The sequence below is a fragment of the Podarcis bocagei genome (assembly GCF_964188305.1).
Source record: "Podarcis bocagei genome assembly, chromosome: 18".
Taxonomy (NCBI): domain Eukaryota; kingdom Metazoa; phylum Chordata; class Lepidosauria; order Squamata; family Lacertidae; genus Podarcis; species Podarcis bocagei.
The window spans coordinates 3,935,371-3,954,764 of NC_138144.1; the positions used below are offsets into that span (position 1 = coordinate 3,935,371).

At 51.7% G+C, this 19,394-nt stretch overlaps 1 protein-coding gene across 2 annotated transcripts in view; it reads left to right on the plus strand.

The window, feature by feature from the left end:
* The first annotated feature begins 1,892 nt into the window (after window positions 1-1,892).
* The window catches only part of LOC308577492 (transducin-like enhancer protein 1), a 41,990-nt gene continuing 24,488 nt past the window's right edge, over window positions 1,893-19,394 (plus strand). The window contains exons 1-7 of one of the 2 annotated variants that reach the window (XM_081177717.1): window positions 1,893-1,982; window positions 3,517-3,623; window positions 5,989-6,131; window positions 6,823-6,886; window positions 7,409-7,453; window positions 14,555-14,617; window positions 16,008-16,082. In XM_081177717.1, coding sequence (XP_081033843.1) covers window positions 3,600-3,623; window positions 5,989-6,131; window positions 6,823-6,886; window positions 7,409-7,453; window positions 14,555-14,617; window positions 16,008-16,082 — 414 coding nt within the window. In that variant the 5' untranslated portion in view covers window positions 1,893-1,982; window positions 3,517-3,599. The remainder of the gene's footprint in view (window positions 1,983-3,516; window positions 3,624-5,988; window positions 6,132-6,822; window positions 6,887-7,408; window positions 7,454-14,554; window positions 14,618-16,007; window positions 16,083-19,394) is intronic. The other variant, XM_081177718.1, reaches the window with a different exon arrangement.

The window sequence follows — 19,394 nt, forward strand, 5'->3', positions numbered from 1 at the left end:
CACCCTCTGGCCCTTTTAAGGGTTAAAACTCATTCTCCTACGCCAGCCCTTTAAGGGTTAAGCGACACCCTTTGGCCCTTTTAAGGGTTAAAACTCCTTCTCCCTCACTAGCCCTTTAGGGGTTAAGCGACACCCTCTGCCCCTTTAAAGGGTTAAAACTCATTCTCCCCTGTTACCCCTTAAGGGAAAAAAAGTCCCTCTCCTCCTCCTCTGGCCCCTTGAAGGGTTAAAACTCATTCTCCCTCACTGGCCCTTTAAGGGTTAAGCGACACCCTTTGGCCCTTTTAAGGGTTAAAACTCATTCTCCCTCACTAGCCCTTTGAGGGTTAAGCAACACCCTTTGGCCCTTTAAAGGGTTAAAACTCATTCTCCCCTGTTACCCCTTAAGGGGAAAAAATATCCCTCTCCTCCTCCTCTGGCCCCTTGAAGGGTTAAAACTCCTCCCTCACTGGCCCTTTAAGGGTTAAGCCAGTGTTTCCCAAACGTTTTTGGGCAACGGCACACCTGTTAGCCGGAAAAAAATCTCGCGGCACACCACCATTAAAGCCCCGCCCCGTGACGTCAGCGCGCAGCGTCACGCCGGGAGGGACGCACAAAAGCGAAAGTTTTTTCCCTCCCCCTTGCCGGGGTGGGAGGAGGCAGCAGAGCGAGGGCAGCTGAGGCGGCGGCGGCTGTTGTGGTGGTGGCGGCGATAGCGGGCGGAGGAGGGGGCGGCGGCGGGAGTTGCTACTGCTGTTGTTGCTGCTGCTGCCCGGACATGCCGGCCTCCTCCTCCTCCGCTGTCTCGCGATCCTCCCTTTTGAGCGCGCTGCCCCGCCGCTCGGCACCACCACCGCGGAGCCGCCCCCGGCTCGACGCGGATCCTCGCCGCCGCCGCCGCCTCTCACCGCCCGACTCGCCCGCCTTCCTCCCACGGCACACCAGCCGATGTCTCACGGCACACTAGTGTGCCGCGGAACACCGGTTGGGAAACACTGGGTTAAGCGACCCCCTCTGCCCCTTTAAAGGGTTAAAACTCATTCTCCCTCGCCAGCCCTTTAAGGGTTAAGCGACACCCTTTGGCCCTTTAATGGGTTAAAACTCATTCTCCCCTGTTACCCCTTAAGGGGGAAAAATCTCCCTCTCTTCCTCCTCTGGCCCTTTAAAGGGTTAAAACTCATTCTCCCTCACTGGCCCTTTAAGGGTTAAGCGACACCCTTTGGCCCTTTTAAGGGTTAAAACTCATTCACCCTCTGGCCCTTTAAAGGGTTAAAACTCATTCTCCCCTGTTACCCCTTAAGGGGAAAAAATCTCCCTCTCCTCCTCCTCTGGCCCTTTAAAGGGTTAAAACTCATTCCCCCCTGTTACCCCTTAAGGGGAAAAAATCTCCCTCTCTTCTTCCTCTGGCCCTTTAAAGGGTTAAAACTCATTCTCCCCTGTTACCCCTTAAGGGGAAAAAATCTCCCTCTCCTCCTCCTCTGGCCCTTTGAAGGGTTAAACCCATTTCCACCTTTTCCCCCCTCCAGCCATTTACGGGTTAATCCAATTTTCTCCTCTCCCGTCGCTCCGAGTCCTCCGAAAGGGTTAAAAAAAAACCTCTTTCTCTCTCCACACTCCCCCCTCCTCCCCCGCCTCTTGGCTCCGCCGCGTCCTTCCAGATTGACACATTTTCTACGGGCGGCCGCCTCGGACCAATCGCAAGCCCTTTCTCCCCACCCCCACGTGGGGACCGAGCGCTTTCCCCCCTCCCGATTGGCTGCGGCGCGCCGGACTGTAGCGAAAGAGAAGCAGCCAGACCCCACGTGGAGCTTGGCGCTCGTTCATTGATCGCCCTCCCCCCGCGAGGCTGCTGTGTGGGGGGTGGCGGGGTGGGGGGGGGAGGAAGAGAGAGAGAGGAAGAGAGAGAGGGGGGTTCTCACACCCATTCAAGGCAACGGGCCTGCGTCCCACCCACCCACCTCCCTAGGCTCCTGGGGGGCCCGATCCTGGCTTCCAGTGGTTTGGTGAGTGCTTTTATCGGGGGGGGGGCGCTGAGGTTTGCTGGGGGGGGCGTTAGCCGAGAGGAAGGAGGCAGGAGGGGCTTTTTCCTGATATCTGATTTCCCCCCCCCCCTCTCTCTTCCTACCTGCTAGAAAAAGAAGGAGACCCTTTTGTTCGGCCTGGGAGGTTATAAATGAGGGCGGGGGGGGGGTGGATTTTTTTTTTGGCCGGGGTGGGGGGCGCGGTGAGAGGGAGGGCTGCAAGCCGCCAGAGGAGGAAATGGGATCTATTCTTCTTTTTTTTTTGGGGGGGGGGGTAATGAGAGTTTCTTGGGGAGTTAAAAAAGAGAGAGACGCAAAACGGGCATTTGGTGAGGTGGGGAGAACTTGATGGGGGGGTTACTTTAAGCAGAGCATTGGGGGGCGTTTGTTGAGGGGGGGAAGAAGTTTTTTTCCCTAGTTGTGGTCTAATTGTCCTTTCCTAGGGCTTTATGCTGGTTTCTGCCTCCCCCCCCAAAAAAAATACCCATTTGCGTCTATTTGATTTCCCCCTCTTCTCTGCCCCCACACCTGCCAACTCACCTGTATTTCCCTAGGGGTGAGGACCACCTAGTTGCAGGGGGGGGGCGCTCATTTTTTTCTTGGAAGCCACCCCCCCAAAAAAACCAGCCACTCCCAACCGCTACCCAGGGTTTTAAACTTTTGCTTAACCTCCTTCCTTCCTTGCTGCCCCCTCCCAAGCCGAAGGAATTAAGAGGCTGCCCTTGAGCATGTGCAAAGTGCATTCCCATTGCTTGCCCTTGAGCATGCGCAAAGTGCATTCCCATTGCTTGCCCTTGAGCATGTGCAAAGTGCATTCCTATCCCCACGCTGTTAGAGGGAAGCAAGTGTCAAAAAGGGCATTTTCCCTGCTTGGAGATCTGATCCTATTTTTGAGTGGGAAAAGCCCCCCCCCCCCAAGAGTCATTTAGCACGTGAACCGCAAGGAAAGACTGCTCAGTCGGTTAGAGCTCGGTGCTGATAAACGCCAAGGTTGTGGGTTCGATTCCCCGTAAGGGACAGAATTCTGCATATTCCTGCCTCCATTCGGAAAAGACTTATTGGGAATAAAAAACACAGCAAACGTGCAAATCTGGGTGGCTATTGGGGGTGTATATATCTGGGCCGCGGGTGGCGCTGTGGGTTAAACCACACAGCGATCAGAAGGTCAGCAGTTCGAATCCCCGCGACGGGGTGAGCTCAGTCCCTTCTCCTGCCAACCTAGCAGTTCGAAAGCACACCAGTGCAAGTAGATAAGTAGGTACCACTCCGGCGGGAAGGTAAACGGCATTTCCATGCGCTGCTCTGGTTCGCCAGAAGTGGCTTAGTCCTGCTGGCCACATGACCCAGAAGCTGTACGCCGGCTCCCTCGGCCAGTAAAGCGAGATGAGCGCCGCAACCCCAGAGTCGGCCACGACTGGACCTAATGGTCAGGGGTCCCTTTACCTTTTTTACTCTTGAGTAAGGCTTGATCAGGTGCGGCCCATCGGTTCCCGGTTCAAAATTTGCTTCTCTACAGGTGACCAGGGTTTGGTTCGTAGCAGAGAAACAGGATCGCGAGCGAAATTGCAGAAACAACATTCCTATGGTTTGGCTCGAAGGATGTTCCCTCAAAACCGGCCACCGGTGAGTTTATCCCCGATTTAAAGGTCCCGTGGAAAATGTCTGTTTCCCAATTCTTTGGAAAGAACCGTCTTAAACATAGTCCGTTTTGAACTGATTTTCGCCTTTCAAAATGCTATCCACCCACAAATTTCACATGCTGAAAACTTGGGCAGTTAACTGTTTTTTTTGTTTTGTTTGTGTGTGGTGAGGAGAGGTTTTGTAAAGGCCTTTTTCTGGACAGTCCTCTCCCCTGCTTTTGAACAAACCAGGGATATTCAATTTTTTTCGGTAATAAAACAATAGAGCGAAATATATATTTCTGCCGCGCCCCCTCCCACCCCAGATAAAAAAGTGTCGGTCACTGCTTCTATGTTTTATGATTTTTTAATTTTATTTTCTTGCACGCTGCTGTTTATATTGATATCAATATCCATATCGTTACATATATATAAATATATAAAGGAGTTGTTGGTTTAGAAATACTTTGGTCTATAAACGAAACTGCTTGAAGCTGCAAACAGCATGTTTCCTTAATTGTTTGCAATAAAACCTCGGAATGGTTTATATTAATCAAGCGATCAGCCGTCTCCCTGTAAGTAAAGAGGGCCGTCTTCCAAGGGGAGTTAAATCTGGCGGGGGCCACATCCCAAAGTTTCTGCCCCCTCCCATTCTGTCATTCCCTGTAGAGCTAGTTCCCAGGTTGCTGTGATTTTTAGCTGTAGGTCAGGGGTCAGCAAACTTTTTCATCAGGGGGCCGGTCCGCTGTCCCTCAGACCTTGTGGGGGGCCGGACTATATTTTGAATTTTAAAAATGAACCAGTTCCTATGCCCCACAAATAACCCAGAGATGCATTTTAAATAAAAGCACACATTCTACTCATGTAAAAACACACTGAGGCGATTGGGCTGGATCCGGCCCCCAGGCCTTAGTTTGCCTACCCATGGGCTAGGTTATCACGCAACAAAACGTTACCTGGGACTACCGTACAGTCGTACCTTGGAACTCAAATGCCTTGGCTCCCGAACAAATCGGTTCCCAAGCAATCGAAACCTGGAAGTGAGTGTTCCGGTTTTCGAACGATTTTCAGAAGCCGAATGCCCGGCGCGGCTTCCGATTGGCTGCAGCCAATTGGAAGCCGTGCCTTGGTTTTTGAATGGTTCCAGGAGTCGAATGGATTCTGTTCGAGAACCAAGGTACAACTGTATTTACTTGGGTCTAATAATAATAATAATAATAATAATAATAATAATAATTTATTATTTATTATTTATACCCCGCCCATCTGGCTGGGCTTCCCCAGCCACTCTGGGCGGCTTCCAACAAAATATTAAAATACAGTAATGCATCAAATATTAAAAGCTTCTCTAATTTGCCATCGAGTCTAAAGCGCACCCCAACTTTCAGAACCTCGAAAAGAAAAAAAATGTTTGCTGGCGAATGTAAATGCGCCATTGAATCTATAACACGCACCTAAATTTTCGCAACGTGATTTTGGCCCCCAAAGGTGAGCCTTTGCCTTTTAAAATACTCATTTCACATCCTTAACGATATCAATGACTTCCCTTCTTCTCTTGCCATGGTTCGTTTTGCATACCATAAACCCCTGCATATTTTGCAAAAACTATACCATTCAAGTAAGGGACGCGGGTGGCGCTGTGGGTTAAACCACGAAGCCTAGGACTTGCCGATCAGAAGGTTGGCGGTTCAAATCCCTGCGACGGGGTGAGCTCCCGTTGCTCGGTCCCTGCTCCTGCCAACCTAGCAGTTCAGAAGCACGTCAAAGTGCAAGTAGATAAATAGGTACCGCTCCAGCGGGAAGGTAAACGGCGTTTCCGTGCGCTGCTCTGGTTCGCCAGAAGCGGCTTAGTCATGCTGGCCACATGACCCGGAAGCTGTACGCCGGCTCCCTCGGCCAATAATGCGAGATGAGCATTGCAACCCCAGAGTCGTCCGCGACTGGACCTAATGGTCAGGGGTCCCTTTACCTTTTTATACCATTCAAGTATTCCATCACTGCATCCATCAAAACTTATTTACACTGTTGAATTTATCTTAAGGCTGCCGGCATTTTCAGCTGTACACAATTATTCCCCCTCCCATATATTAAATAAATATTATCCCGTCTTCTCTAAACATATATTATTGTTCTCTTCTTCTATATGTTAAGTCTGCGAGTTGTGCATATTCCGTCAACTGAAGTTGCCATTCTCCTTTCGCTCGTTTTACATTTTTTTGGCTAACGAAACACGGGGGCGCAGTAGCGGCATACATAAATCACCTTTTTTGACAACCTGGGACTGTGAGCTCTCCGAAGACCCGGCGAGCTCCTGTTTCCTTACGGTCTGAAGTTGGTGGTGATTGGCCTTTTCGCTACCTGTCTCCCAGGGTCACATGCAGACAGCGCCCGTGGTCACTGCCGCCGCGACCAGCGTCGTCTCGGCGGCCCCCCAGTCCCTGAAGCTGACTTACCCGGAGATTTTGGACCGCATCAAGGAGGAATTCCAGTTCTTGCAAAACCAGTACCACAGGTAAAACGGTCAGGTTCTTTTTTTGGGCTGGGTGGGGTTCATAATGACCTGTCTATGTATTTCTAATAGTATAACCCAGGGGTCGGCAAGGGGGCGGATCCTTCGTGGGCCGGACCAGCGCAGAGTTGCGCATGCCCAGACGCTGAAAATTGCACCTGCGCAGAAGTGATTTCCGGCACTGCGGACATGCGCAGACATGATTTCCATCATCTGGGCATGTGCAGACGCGTTTTCTGTCATCTGGGCATGCGCAGACGCGATTTCTGTCATCTGGGCATGTGCAGAAGCGATTTCCGGCGTCTGGGCATGCGCAGGAGCGATTTCCGGCATCTGAGCATGTGCAGAAGCGATTTCCGGCACCGCGGACAGGCACTGACGCGATTTCCGGCGTCTGGGCACGCGCAGAAGCGATTTCCGCCACCGCGGACATGCGCAGACACAATTTCCGGCATCTTGGCATGCACAGACACGATTTCCGGTGCCGCGGATGAGAGTCCTCGCGCTGTGTTGCGCCGGTTTAGCGCAGCGTGTGGGGACTCGCCGAGCAGGCGGCTCAGTTTGGGGGTGGTTTGTGGGCCAGTTAAACAGCTTCCGTGGCCGCTTCCAGCCCATGGACCTTAGGCTGTCGACCCCTGGTATAACCAGATCAGTAATTTTTGATCTTCCCATGTCCGTTCCCTTCTCTTTGCAGCTTGAAACTGGAATGTGAGAAACTCGCCACGGAAAAAACAGAAATCCAGCGGCATTATGTCATGGTAAGTGCCATACTGGGGCAAATGTGGGTTTTTTTGGGGGGGGCGAAGGGTTGGATGATGGTGTAAAGAGGGTCCCTAAACCGTGATGCGGGTGGCGCTGTGGGTTAAACCACAGAGCCTAGGACTTGCCGATCAGAAGGTCGGCGGTTCGAATCCCCGTGACGGGGTGAGCTCCCGTTGCTCGGTCCCTGCTCCTGCCAACCTAGCAGTTCGAAAGCACGTCAAAGTGCAAGTAGATAAATAGGTACCACTCTGGCGGGAAGGTAAACAGCGTTTCCATGCGCTGCTCTGGTTCGCCAGAGGCGGCTTAGTCAGGCTGGCCACATGACCCGGAAGCTGTACGCCGGCTCCCTCGGCCAGTAAAGCGAGATGAGCGCCGCAACCCCAGAGTCAGTCACGATTGGACCTAATGGTCAAGGGTCCCTTTACCTTTACCTTTAAGCCGTGACTTACCGCACTCTTATATGTACAGGATCTTTTCTCTTTCTTAAGAAAGATAAAATAAAAATCTTTGTTTTGCAGTACTACGAAATGTCCTATGGTTTGAACATTGAAATGCACAAACAGGTACGTTTATGTATAGATGCGTTTATTTATAGATGTGTTTGTCTATGTATGTGTTTGGCTCTGATCGGATAAGGCCCCTCCGTGTGTAGGGGGAAGCAAAATCATGCAGGGTCTCTGCCCCAAAGATCTTCCAATTTAGACGACAAGTGAGCCTTGCTGAGAATAGCAATTTTTGACGTCTGCTTCCGAGCCCCACAACCTTGAGGACACTTGAAGTGGGATGTACAAATGTAACGAACGATGGTAATCGATAATAATCAATATCCAAGGAGGGGCTGTGGGGCCTACTAGGGCTGCCGTACGCCCGTGTTTTCCCAGGAATCGGACAGTATAATGGCGCCCGGCCTTATTTTATTTCTCATTTTCCAAACAAATTTACGTATCCGGTTAAAGTTACCAAATAGGAACATCAAACCCCTTCCCCTTCGCCTATCTGCTTATGCCCAATATCGCCACATATCTGATTTAAATCTATTTATTATTTGTCCTTTTCCACTCCGTTCAAATTATTATTTGGCTGCTCGTTTTAAATCCACCCCTGCTCGCGTTTTAAAGCTGTTTACAGTTTTCTTGGCCCTGCCAACCGTAGAAGCGTGGCGAGTGTTGTGCGAGAGAGCAGGGCCTTTTCTGTGGCTGCCCCCAGATTGCAGCATTGCTTCCCGAGAGAGGTTAAGACTGGCTACCTCTTTGTTGTGCTTTCATGGCCTCGAACAGCTACAAAGCAAGCTTGGGCAAATTCTGGGAGGAGGAGGCTACAAACAATGGCTGCGTTCTCACTACGCTGTTCAGAGGCAGCAATTGCCTTTCAACGCTCCTCTTCCGACCTTTCCCAGAGGCATTAATGTGTTGCATATGTGGCCCACCTACAAGGATCCCCAGGTGATGTCCACACCTCTTCCCCCTTTCAATTTCATCTAAAAAACAGCCCTGCCATGTAGAGTCAGCCTGAGAGAGAGTCAGCCATTGGCCCGGTAAGGCTATTCACAAGCATAGCTGTCAACTTACAGATTTGAAAGTAAGGGACCAGCAGCCTCGAAAATAAGGGATCAGCAGCCAAAATAAGGGATTTTCAGAGCACAGGTATGTTCAACTTCTGAGCCCCTCCGAGCCAAAGGCAGAAAGCCCAGCCAGCAGCCAAACGAAGCCTCAAGCGGTGGTTCCCACAGCGCAGCAACCCGGCAAAGGGGATGCAGCAAGGGAAACCACCGTCACCTCTCCGCTGGGAAGCGCTGAGCAAAGGCGAGTCCCCAGGCAAGGCGGCCGATTTGATTGGCACAAGGCATGCAAGCTCCACCCCCCAGTCGTTCTTAGACTCCTTATTGGGTGAGCAACGCAGCCAAGCAACACAGTTGGAGCCTCCCTCCTCCCTGGCCGGCAGGGAGGGAGGGAGAGGAGCTGCTTCCTTTGAAACCCGGGAAATTGAAGGGACATCATCAATAAGAAACAGCAGCGGATACGGCGCTGGGATAAGGGACTGTCCCGCCAAATAAGGGACGCTTGACAGCTATGCTCACAAGGGACCGAGCCGTAGCTGTCAACTTTCCCCTTTTCTTGCGAGGAATCCTATTCTGAATAAGGGAATTTCCGTTTAAAAAAGGGAAACGTTGACAGCTATGGGGGACCGAGTGGGTTAGGATTCGAACCCTGCTCCCTGTCTCCCTGATACTCTCAAACGGGTCAGCAAACTTTTTCAGCAGGGGGCCGGTCCACTGTCCCTCAGACCTTGTGGGGGGGCGGACTATATTTTGGAAAGGGAAGAAAATGAACGAATTCCTATGCCCCACGAATAACCCTGAGATGCATTTTAAATTAAAGGGCAAATTCTACTCGTGTGAAAACATTAGGCAGGCCCCACAAATAACCCAGAGATGCATTTTAAATAAAAGCACATATTTTAATGTTTTCAATATTTTAATGTTGTATTTTAATTTTGTTTTTAAGTTGTATTCATTCAACTTGTTTTTATTACTGCTTGTGAGCCCGGCCTTGGCTGGGGAGGGCGGGGTATAAATAAAAATTATTATTATTGTTATTACTCATGTGAAAACACCAGGCAGGCCCCACAAATAACCCACAGATGCATTTTAAATAAAAGGACACATTCTGCTCGTGTAAAAACACGCTGATTCCCGGACCGTCCGGGGGCCGGATTTGGAAGGCGATTGGGCAAGATCCGGCCCCGCGGGCCTTAGTTTGCCTACCCATGCTCTTAAACCACCTTGCTGTGCCCTGGCACCTGGTGCCTGCCCAGTGTGTGTGTGTGTGTGTGTGTGTGTGTGTGTAGAAAGACCCCCCCGTCCGATCTGGGCAGAAGCCTATGCATGGCTCAGGACCATTTGGCAGAACCCTCCATCTAGTCTTTTTTCCGACTCGTTGTCTCCCCACAACGCTTCGTCTTTTTAATTTCGCTCCCTTTTGGAATTCTCCTGCTGCCAGCGCTCTCCACACCCCACAACCGTTGCCGCCCCCCCTTGTTCATTTCCTCTGGCAAGATTTACAGCTGACTTCAGGTGCCGCCGGCCGGCTGCCAACAGCCTGTGTGCGCTCCTTGGGGGGGGGGGTTCCCCCCTCCTTCTCGCTCTCCCCCCAAACCCTCACCTTTTAACAAGGGCTCGTAACTCTGGGCTCTTGACAGCCCCTGCGTGACAAATAGGAGCTGGGCTTTTGTGGGGACGGCTGCTTTTGGAGTTATCGCCTTGGCCGTGCCGACGGATCCTTCTTGCTCACCTCCAACCCACAAACTTCTTTCCCCCCCTCAATTTTTTAAAATTAATTTTCCAAATTTTTTTTTAAACAAGCATACATACATCCTAAGGTAAAGGTAAAGGGACCCCTGACCATTAGGTCCGGTCGTGGCCGACTCTGCGGTTGCGGCGCTCATCTCGCTTTATTGGCCGAGGGAGCCGGAGTACAGCTTCTGGGTCGTGTGGCCAGCATGACTAAGCCGCTTCTGGCGAACCAGAGCAGCGCACGGAAACGCCGTTTACCTTCCCGCTGGAGCGGTACCTGTTTATCTACGTGCACTTTGATGTGCTTTCGAACTGCTAGGTTGGCAGGAGCAGGGACAGAGCAACGCGGAGATTTGAACCGCCAACCCTCTGATCGGCAAGTCCTAGGCTCTGTGGTTTAGACCACAGCACTACCCGCATCCCATTTAGGAGCAGTTAAAAGGTAAAGGGACCCCAGACCATTAGGTACAGTCGTGGCCGACTCTGGGGTTGCGGCGCTCATCTCGCTTTACTGGCCGAGGGAGCCGGCGTACAACTTCCGGGTCCTGTGACCAGCATGACTAAGCCGCTTCTGGCGGACCAGAGCAGCGCACGGAAATGCCGTTTACCTTCCCGCAGGAGCGGTACCTGTTTATCTACTTGCACTTTGACGTGCTTCTGAACTGCTAGGTTGGCAGGAGCAGGGACCGACCTTACTGCGCGCTTGTGAAACGTGGACCACTTATAAACGCCACCTCCAACTCCTCGAAAGATTCCATCAACGGTGTCTCTGAAAATGTTTACACATTCCCTTGGGAAGACAGGCGAACTAATGTCAGTGTACTGGAAGAAGCAAAGATCACCTGTGTCAAAGCAATGATTCTTCAACATCCACTTCGTTGGACTGGCCATGTTGTGCGGATGCCTGATTATCATCTTCCAAAGCAACTACTCTGTTCCCAACTTAAAAATGGAAAGCGTAATGCTGGTGGTCAACAAAAGAGGTTCAAAGACTTTCTCAAGGCAAATCTAAAAAAATGTAGTATAAACACTGACAACTGGGAAACACTTTACCAAAGGTGTCATGGGCTTTGAAGACACTTGAACTCAGGACACAAGGGAGAAACGTGCTAAGAGGAAGGCACGCTTGCAAATCCACACTGTGATCAACTCCCACCCGGAAACTCCAATTCAAAGTGTTGGTGCTGACCTTGAAAGCCCTAAATGGCCCAGTATCCCTGAAGGAGCGTCTCCACCCCCATCGTCCAGCCTGGACACTGAGGTCCAGCTCCGAGGGCCTTCTGACGGTTCCCTCCCTGCGAGAAGTGAGGTTACAGGGAACCAAGCAGAGGGCCTTCTCGGTGGTGGTGCCCTCCCTGTGGAACGCCCTCCCATCAGATGTCAAGGAAACAAACAACTATCTGACTTTTAGAAGACATCTGAAGGCAGCCCTGTTTAGGGAAGCTTTTAATGTTTGATGTTTTATTGTGTTTTTAATATTCTGTTGGGAGCCACCCAGGGTGGCTGGGGAAACCCAGCCAGATGGGCAGGGTTTAAATAATAAATTGTTGTTGCTACTTAGGAAGTCTGAGGTTCTGGGTTCAAATTCCAAACAAGCCCCGCTCAGTGTGGTCAGATAGTTCCATGGGGGAACACAACCTGGTTTTGTACACTGAAACTCCTGAGTTTGTGCCCAGACATCTCCAATATTATTATCTTTTAATCCGGCGGCAGCAGGGGCTATATTCAGACATGACTTTTACCCAAAAAGGCCGCCATTTTCCCTTCCTACTGTGGACATCAGTACTTGCCAATGCAACGCTCCGCTGTGGCTTCACACAAACGCAGCCCAAATCCCAGTTTCTGGTCTGCAGATGAATTTTACCCGTAGCCTAAGTATTTATTTATTTATTGGGACGCAGGTGGCGCTGTGGGTTAAACCATAGAGCCTAGGACTTGCCGATCAGAAGGTTGGCGGTTCGAATCCCCGCAATGACGGGGTGAGCTCCCGTTACTCGGTCCCTGCTCCTGCCAACCTGGCAGTTCAAAAGCATGGCAAAGTGCAAGTAGATAAATAGGTACCACTCCGGTGGGAAGTTAAACGGCGTTTCCATGCGCTGCTCTGGTTCGCCAGAAGCGGCTTAGTCCTCCTGGCCACATGACCCGGAAGCTGTACGCCGGCTCCCTCGGCCAGTAAAGCGAGATCAGCGCCGCAACCCCAGAGTCGGCCGTGACTGGACTTATTGGTCCCTTTACCTTTACGTAATTATTATTATTATTATTATTATTTATTTATTATTTATTTGAGGGGGGCGTGTAATGAAACACGTTCTCGTGGTTTTGCAAAGAAGCCAAACTCTGCTTAATCGCTCTTGCCTTTCGGGCGAAGGCGGGAGAGCGATTTCTGCGTGCAGAAGCAGGCTGTCAATAAATATATATATTTTCCCCGCAGGAAAGGGGAGAGGTCTCTGGGAGAGGAAGCTATGGGGGCTGCGGAGAAACAGGGGCGGGGAGGGGGGAAAGCCTGCCGAGTCGGGCCTGATCGTTTTTCATACCTCGAGCGTTAAAGTGCCACTAAATTGAACATTAACGAGCGCGAGTGAATTGGAGGCTGGCTCTTCCCCCAGGAGCTAATCCTGCCCATCGGTGCATTAAGGAGGGAGAATCCATTACTGCCAGCCCCGGGAGAGAATTAAATCTTTCCCAGAAAGTACCTGCTGGCGGTGCCTCGATTCCTCTATTTCTGCCTCGGTTTCCCCCTCCCTGTGTTTGGCGGATGTGCGATCAAGCATCTGGTCTCTCTGCCGTGAGGTTTTCGTTTCCCGCGAAGCGGCGTAGAAACGGGAGACTTCTAAGCTTTTGGGTTTTGGGTTGCATTTATAGGAGGCTGCAGCCGGACCACAGCAAAGACACCACCTTGCAGACAAAGGTCCGTATAGTTAAAGCTCTGGTTTTCCCAGTAGTGATGTATGGAAGTGAGAGCTGGACCATAAAGAAGGCTGATGGCTGAAGAATGGATTCTTTTGAATTCTGGTGCTGGAGGAGACTCTTGAGAGTCCCATGGACTGCAAGAAGATCAAACCTCTCCATTCGGAAGGAAATCAGGCCTGAGTGCTCACTGGAAGGACAGATCCTGAAGCTGAGGCTCCAAGACTTTGGCCATCTCAGGAGAAGAGAAGACTCCCTGGAAAAGACCCTGATGTTGGGAAAGATGGAGGGCACAAGGAGAAGGGGACGACAGAGGACGAGATGGTGGGACAGTGTTCTCGAAGCTACCAGCATGAGTCTGACCAAACTGCGGGAGGCAGTGGAAGACAGGAGTGCCTGGCGTGCTCTGGTTCAGGGGGTCACGAAGAGGCGGGCATGACTAAACAACAACAGCGCAGCCGGACTAGGGGTGATCATGAGGGCCAGTTGAAAGCATCAGGGGGCCGGCCACATGAGGCTCCTCGTCCCTACTCTGAATGAAGGTGCCACTGCCACAGGCAGGAAAGTAGTGGCGCCTAGTGGTTGTGCGAGGAAAACGGGGAGAAGCAAGGCTGGTTGCTCTTTTATTTATCTAAGTGTATACTCCACAAAAGGGACGCGGGTGGCGCTGTCGGTTAAACCACAGAGCCTAGGACTTGCCGATCAGAAGGTTGGCGGTTCGAATCCCTGTGACAGGGTGAACTCCCATTGCTCGGTCCCTCCTCCTGCCAACCTAGCATTTCGAAAGCACGTCAAAGTGCAAGTAGATAACTAGGTACCGCTCCAGCGGGAAGGTAAATGGCGTTTCCATGCGCTGCTCTGGTTTGCCAGAAGCGGTTTAGTCCTGCTGGCCACATGACCCAGAAGCTGTCTTCGGACAAACGCCAGCTCCCTCGGCCTATAGAGCGAGATGAGCGTCGCAACCCCAGAGTCGTCCGCAACTGGACTTAACGGTCAGGGGTCCCTTTACCTTTTATACTCCACAAAGAAAACACTCGAAAAATAAACAATGGAGAAAACAATAAAATTATCCACCAGGGAAAATTACCTGCAATAATTTAAGGGTTTAAAAAAAGGTAACAGTTGAACAGATTAAAACTGAGTCTCTGGGGAGGCTTGTCTCAGGAAATAATGTTTTTAGCAGGGGCCACAAAAGAGAATGGTGCCTGCTTGTCGTCAAGTGGCAGGGAGTTCCAAAGGCACTTGCAAATTCAGAGCAGGTGTTAAACTGCCACAGATCGAAGTGGCCAAATGGGAATTTATGGGGGGAGAAGGTTTCAGCTGATCCCAAGCCGTTAAGAGGATTTATACGGCCCCCGATTTAACTGTTTGCCTCCAGCTGAGAAGCATCGATGCCCAGCTCTGTTTTCTGTCTAAGCCTGCCATCTTCCTTTTCCTCTCTTGTCTCTCCTCCTTGCCTTTGCAGACGGAGATTGCCAAGCGACTCAACGTCATCTGTGCTCAGCTCATCCCGTTTTTGTCCCAGGAGGTGAGTGTCTCGTCTTCACACATGCTCTTCTAAATATGCCCGCCATGCCCTTTCGCAATCGACTCCATTCCTTCTTCCCAATCTTTCTTCCTCTACAACAGATGCAAGGGGGCAGCTAGCCAGAGCATTTATTAGTGTAGCTGTTGCTACAAGCGAAGCCTTCAAACTGAACTTTGCCGCACGCTGTGCTCTTGGCTCGGGATGCCAGCCATGCCCTTTTGCAATCGACTCCATTCCCTCTTCCCAGTTTTCCTTCCCCTACAACAGATGCTCAGCGTCCTGTAGATGTGAGGGCCTGATATTATTAGTGGCAGGATGTGTAGACGGTTGCAAGTGAGACACTCACCGGAAGTTTACAACAATGGGGTACTTTGGCTCTGGATGCCCGCCGGCCATGCCCTTCCAGAAGGCACTCCATTCCATCCCACTCAGCACCAACACTTTGAATTGTGCTCGGAAACATCCTGGGAGCCAACGTAGGTCTTTCAGGACCAGTGTTATGTGGTCTTGGTGGCTGCTCCCAGTCCCCAGTCTAGCTGCTGCATTCTGGATTAATTGCAGTTTCCGGGTCCCCTTCAAAGGTAGCCCCACGGAGAGTGCATTGCAGTAGTCCAAGCGGGAGATAACCAGAGCATGCACCACTCTGGTGAGACAGTCTGCGGGCAGGGAGGGTCTTCAGATGTCTTCTAAAAGTCAGGTAGTTGTTTACTTCTTTGGCATCTGGTGGAAGGGCGTTCCTCAGGGAGGGTGCCACCACCGAGAAGGCCCTCTGCCTGGTTCCCTGCAACCTCGCTTCTCGCAGGGAGGGAACCGCCAGAAGACCCTCGGGAGATGGACCCTGGTGTCCGGGCAGAAGGATGGGGGTGGAGACTCTCCTTCAGGTCTACTGGGCCGTTTAGGGCTTTCAAGGTCAGCACCAATACTTTGAATTGTGCTCCGAAACGTACTGGGAGCCAATGCAGATCTCTCAGAACCAGTGTTATGTAGTCCCGGCGGCCACTCCCAGTCCCCAGTCTAGCTGCCGCATTCTGGATTAGTTGTAGTTTCCGGGTCACCTTCAAAGTAGCGCCACGGAGAGTGCGTTGCAGTAGTCCAAGCGGGAGATAACCAGAGCATGCACCACACTGGCCAGACAGTGCGCAGGCAGGGAGGGTCTCATCCTGCGTACCAGATGGAGCTGCCCTGGACACAGAATTGACCTGCGCCTCCATGGACAGCTGTGAGTCCAAAATGACCCCCAGGCTGCGCACCTGGTCCTTCAGGGGCACAGTTAACCCATTCAGAACCGGGGAGTCCCCCACACCTGCCCCCCAGCCTTGATGGACCCCCGACCTTTTTTATTTTCTGATTCGCTCGTTAAATTATCCTTCCTCTCCCTTTTCCCCTCCAGCATCAACAACAAGTGGTGCAAGCGGTCGAACGAGCCAAGCAGGTGACTATGGAAGAAGTGAATGTTTCAATCGGGGTATGTGGACCCCCCCTTCCCTCCCACGCTCTTGGGGGAGCCCGAAGCCATCCTCTCCTCCCCACCCCACCCCAAACCCTTTAACTATGGGGTTGCGTGGCTTTGAGCTTCTGGGTGCCGCTGAACTATAAATCCCATCCTTATCCCTCACCTCGAAATGGGGGAAAAATGGTTCAGGAAATGAACACTCCCTCTGCAGCGTTGGGGAGCTTTCTAGTTTATAATAATAATAATAATTTATTATTTGTACCCCGTCCATCTGGCTGGGTTTCCCCAGCCACTCTGGGCGGCTTCCACAGAGACCAAAAATACACTTAAGATGTCACACATTAAAAACAGGGCTGCCTTCAGATGTCTTCTGAATGTCAGGTAGTTGTTTATCTCTTTGACATCTGGTGGGAGGGCGTTCCACAGGGCGGGTGCCACCACCGAGAAGGCCCTCTGCCTGGTTCCCTGTAGCTTTGCTTCTCGCAATGAGGGAACCGCCAGAAGGCCCTCGGTGCTGGACCTCAGTTTCCGGGCTGGACAATGGGGGTGGAGACGCTCCTTCAGGTATACTGGACCGAGGCCGTTTAGGGCTTTAAAGGTCAACACCAACAATTTGAATTGTGCTCCGAAACGTACTGGGAGCCAATGCAGGTCTTTCAAGACCGGTGTTATGTGGTCTCGGCGGCCGCTCCCAGTCACCAGTCTAGCTGCCGCATTTTGGATTAGTTGTAGTTTCCAGGTGACTTTCAAAGGTAGCCCCACAGAGAGCGCATTGCAGTAGTTTATAAAAATTATGCATGGGGGATAGAGCAGGGGTTTTCAACCTTTCCAAGTCCACGGCTCCCTCTACCAACTACAGTGGTACCTCAGGTTACATACGCTTCAGGTTACAGACTCTGCTAACCCAGACATAGTGCTTCAGGTTAAGAACTTTGCTTCCGGATGAGAACAGAAATCGTGCTCCGGCGGCGCAGCAGCAGCGGGAGGCCCCATTAGCTAAAGTGGTGCTTCAGGTTAAGAACAGTTTCAGGTTAAGAACGGACCTCTGGAACGAATTAAGTGCTTAACCCGAGGTAGCAATGTATGTTATTTCTGCGGCACCCGTGGGAGGCTCAGGAGCCCAGTTATGACCGCAGAGATGGCAGCCCCTCACTCCTTTTCGAACACCCTCCCTTCTGGAGCGTTTCCCCAGCCTCCCCTCTTCTCCCCTCTCCTGGGGAGTCCTCTGGGCAGTCACTGCGCCCCCCCTGGTCTCTGAGCTGCCCCAAAGAGAGGTGCCTCCTCAAACTGCCCCATAGGGGCCTGGGACTTGCCTGCCCGTTCCCAGCAGCAAGGGCTGGCGTACCGGGCTCCCCGCCCGTTTGCTTGCTTACTCCGAGGCCATCTCAGTTCCTGGTGCCCAGCACCCCCTGGCCAGCCCCTGAGGCGCCATTCGCACGGGGAGCTTGCAGCCAGGGCTGCTGCAACAAACAGCTGTGCAAGGCTTTGGGAGACAGAGGCGTCAGAGGAAGGAAAGAGGGACAGAGGCCAGTGTTTCCCGCGGCTCCCCTGACCGTCATTCCAGGCACCCCCACCGAAAACGACCGGCTAGAGAAAATCTAGGACCGAGGGAACTGACCGCTGGGTGATTCAGGGCAGAGAAAATAACGCCCCTTCTTCCTTTGGCTGGAAAGTTAGACCGTGGGAACTCGCTGCGCCACAAGGCAGCGAAGGCTGCCAACTTGGGATGGCTTCAAAAAAGGATTAGGCAAATTCGCCAAGCAGGGGGCTTTTGCGGTTGTAGCCGGGAAGGCTTCCAGAAACCATTTTCTGGAGGGGGGGCACGAAGTGGTCTTCCGTTTGGGTCTTGCTGAAAAGGACGCTGCGCCAGACGGTCTGATCCAAGTCGCTGCTGCCCTGGAGTTTTTATGGTTCTTAAGAGGACTGGTGAGATTTGTAGCTGGGGGGGGGGGAGGGCTCCTCCCGATTTAAGAAACCTGCCCCCCCTTTCTGCTCTCCAGGAGAACGAGTCACCTTGACGCTAGCCATACCATCGTTCTCTTAACCTGGAAGCAGACGCACGGGGTATCACTGCTATAGAAAGTTTCGCGATGACGTCGACAGGCTCTCTCTATTTATGCTCTGAAAGGTTTTCTCCCCAGTCGAAACCCCCCTTTTTTCTTCTCCATCGCGCTGGGCAAATCGATGGCCAACCTGAGACCCGTGGCCAAATATTTTTCAGGTTGGAATGTTTAACACACAGACACCCACCCACACAAAACACCTCTGCTCTATGCAAGCGCAATATCCCTTGGAAACAGTTGTCCAACTTCTGCTTTCAATACCTCCAGCATCGCCTCCTAAGGCGGCTGTCCAACAGGTCTTTATTATCATCCTTCTAACGGGTGGCGCTGTGGGTTAAACCACAGAGCCTAGGACTTGCCGATCAGAAGGTCAGTGGTTCGAATCCCCGCAATGACGGGGTGATCTCCCGTTGCTCGGTCCCTGCTCCTGCCGACCTAGCAGTTGTAAAACACGTCAAAGTGCAAGTAGATAAATAGGTACCACTCTAGCGGGAAGGTAAACGGCGTTTCCGTGCGCTGCTCTGGTTTACCAGAAGCGGCTTAGTCCTGCTGGCCACATGACCCGGAAGCTGTATGCCGGCTCCCTCGGCCAATAAAGCGAGATGAGCGCCGCAATGCCAGAGTCGGCCACGACTGGACCTAATTAATGGTCAGGGGTCCCTTTACCTTTACTTAACGGCCTTTCAGATATATTACGAATTATGTCAATACAGTGGTACCTCGGCTGTCAAACGCAATCTGTGCCGGAAGACCGTTCGACTTCTGAAACGTTCGACAACCGAGGCGCAAAGGGCAAAGTCATTGGGGGAAATTGGAGAGAGAAAAAACACGCAACGAAAACCGTTCGACTTCCGAAAAGCGTTCGAAAACCAAAGCAATTACCGGTACTTCCGGGTTTCCGGCGTTCGGAAACCAAAATGTTCGGCTTCCGAGACGCTCGGAAACCAAGGTTTTCCACTGTGTAAAGAAATATATAAACACACACACCACCGCTGAACACTTTTAGGTATCTAGTTCTGCTTTGTCTACAGTTTTCCAGAGCAAAATTTATTTGTTAACAAGCATATACTTCTGGATTGTAAAACGAAAACCCAACCGCAACTCCTAAAAAGCAGCCAAAAAACCCTCAGGAGTTTTCATAACGTGACGCTTGATTTGCACGTTAATTTCACATAGGTGTGCGTGTGTAAATGTGTTTTAACGCGCCCTCCTAAAGCGTGCTGTGTGTGTGTGTGTAGAAGATTTGGTTGCTCGAACAAGC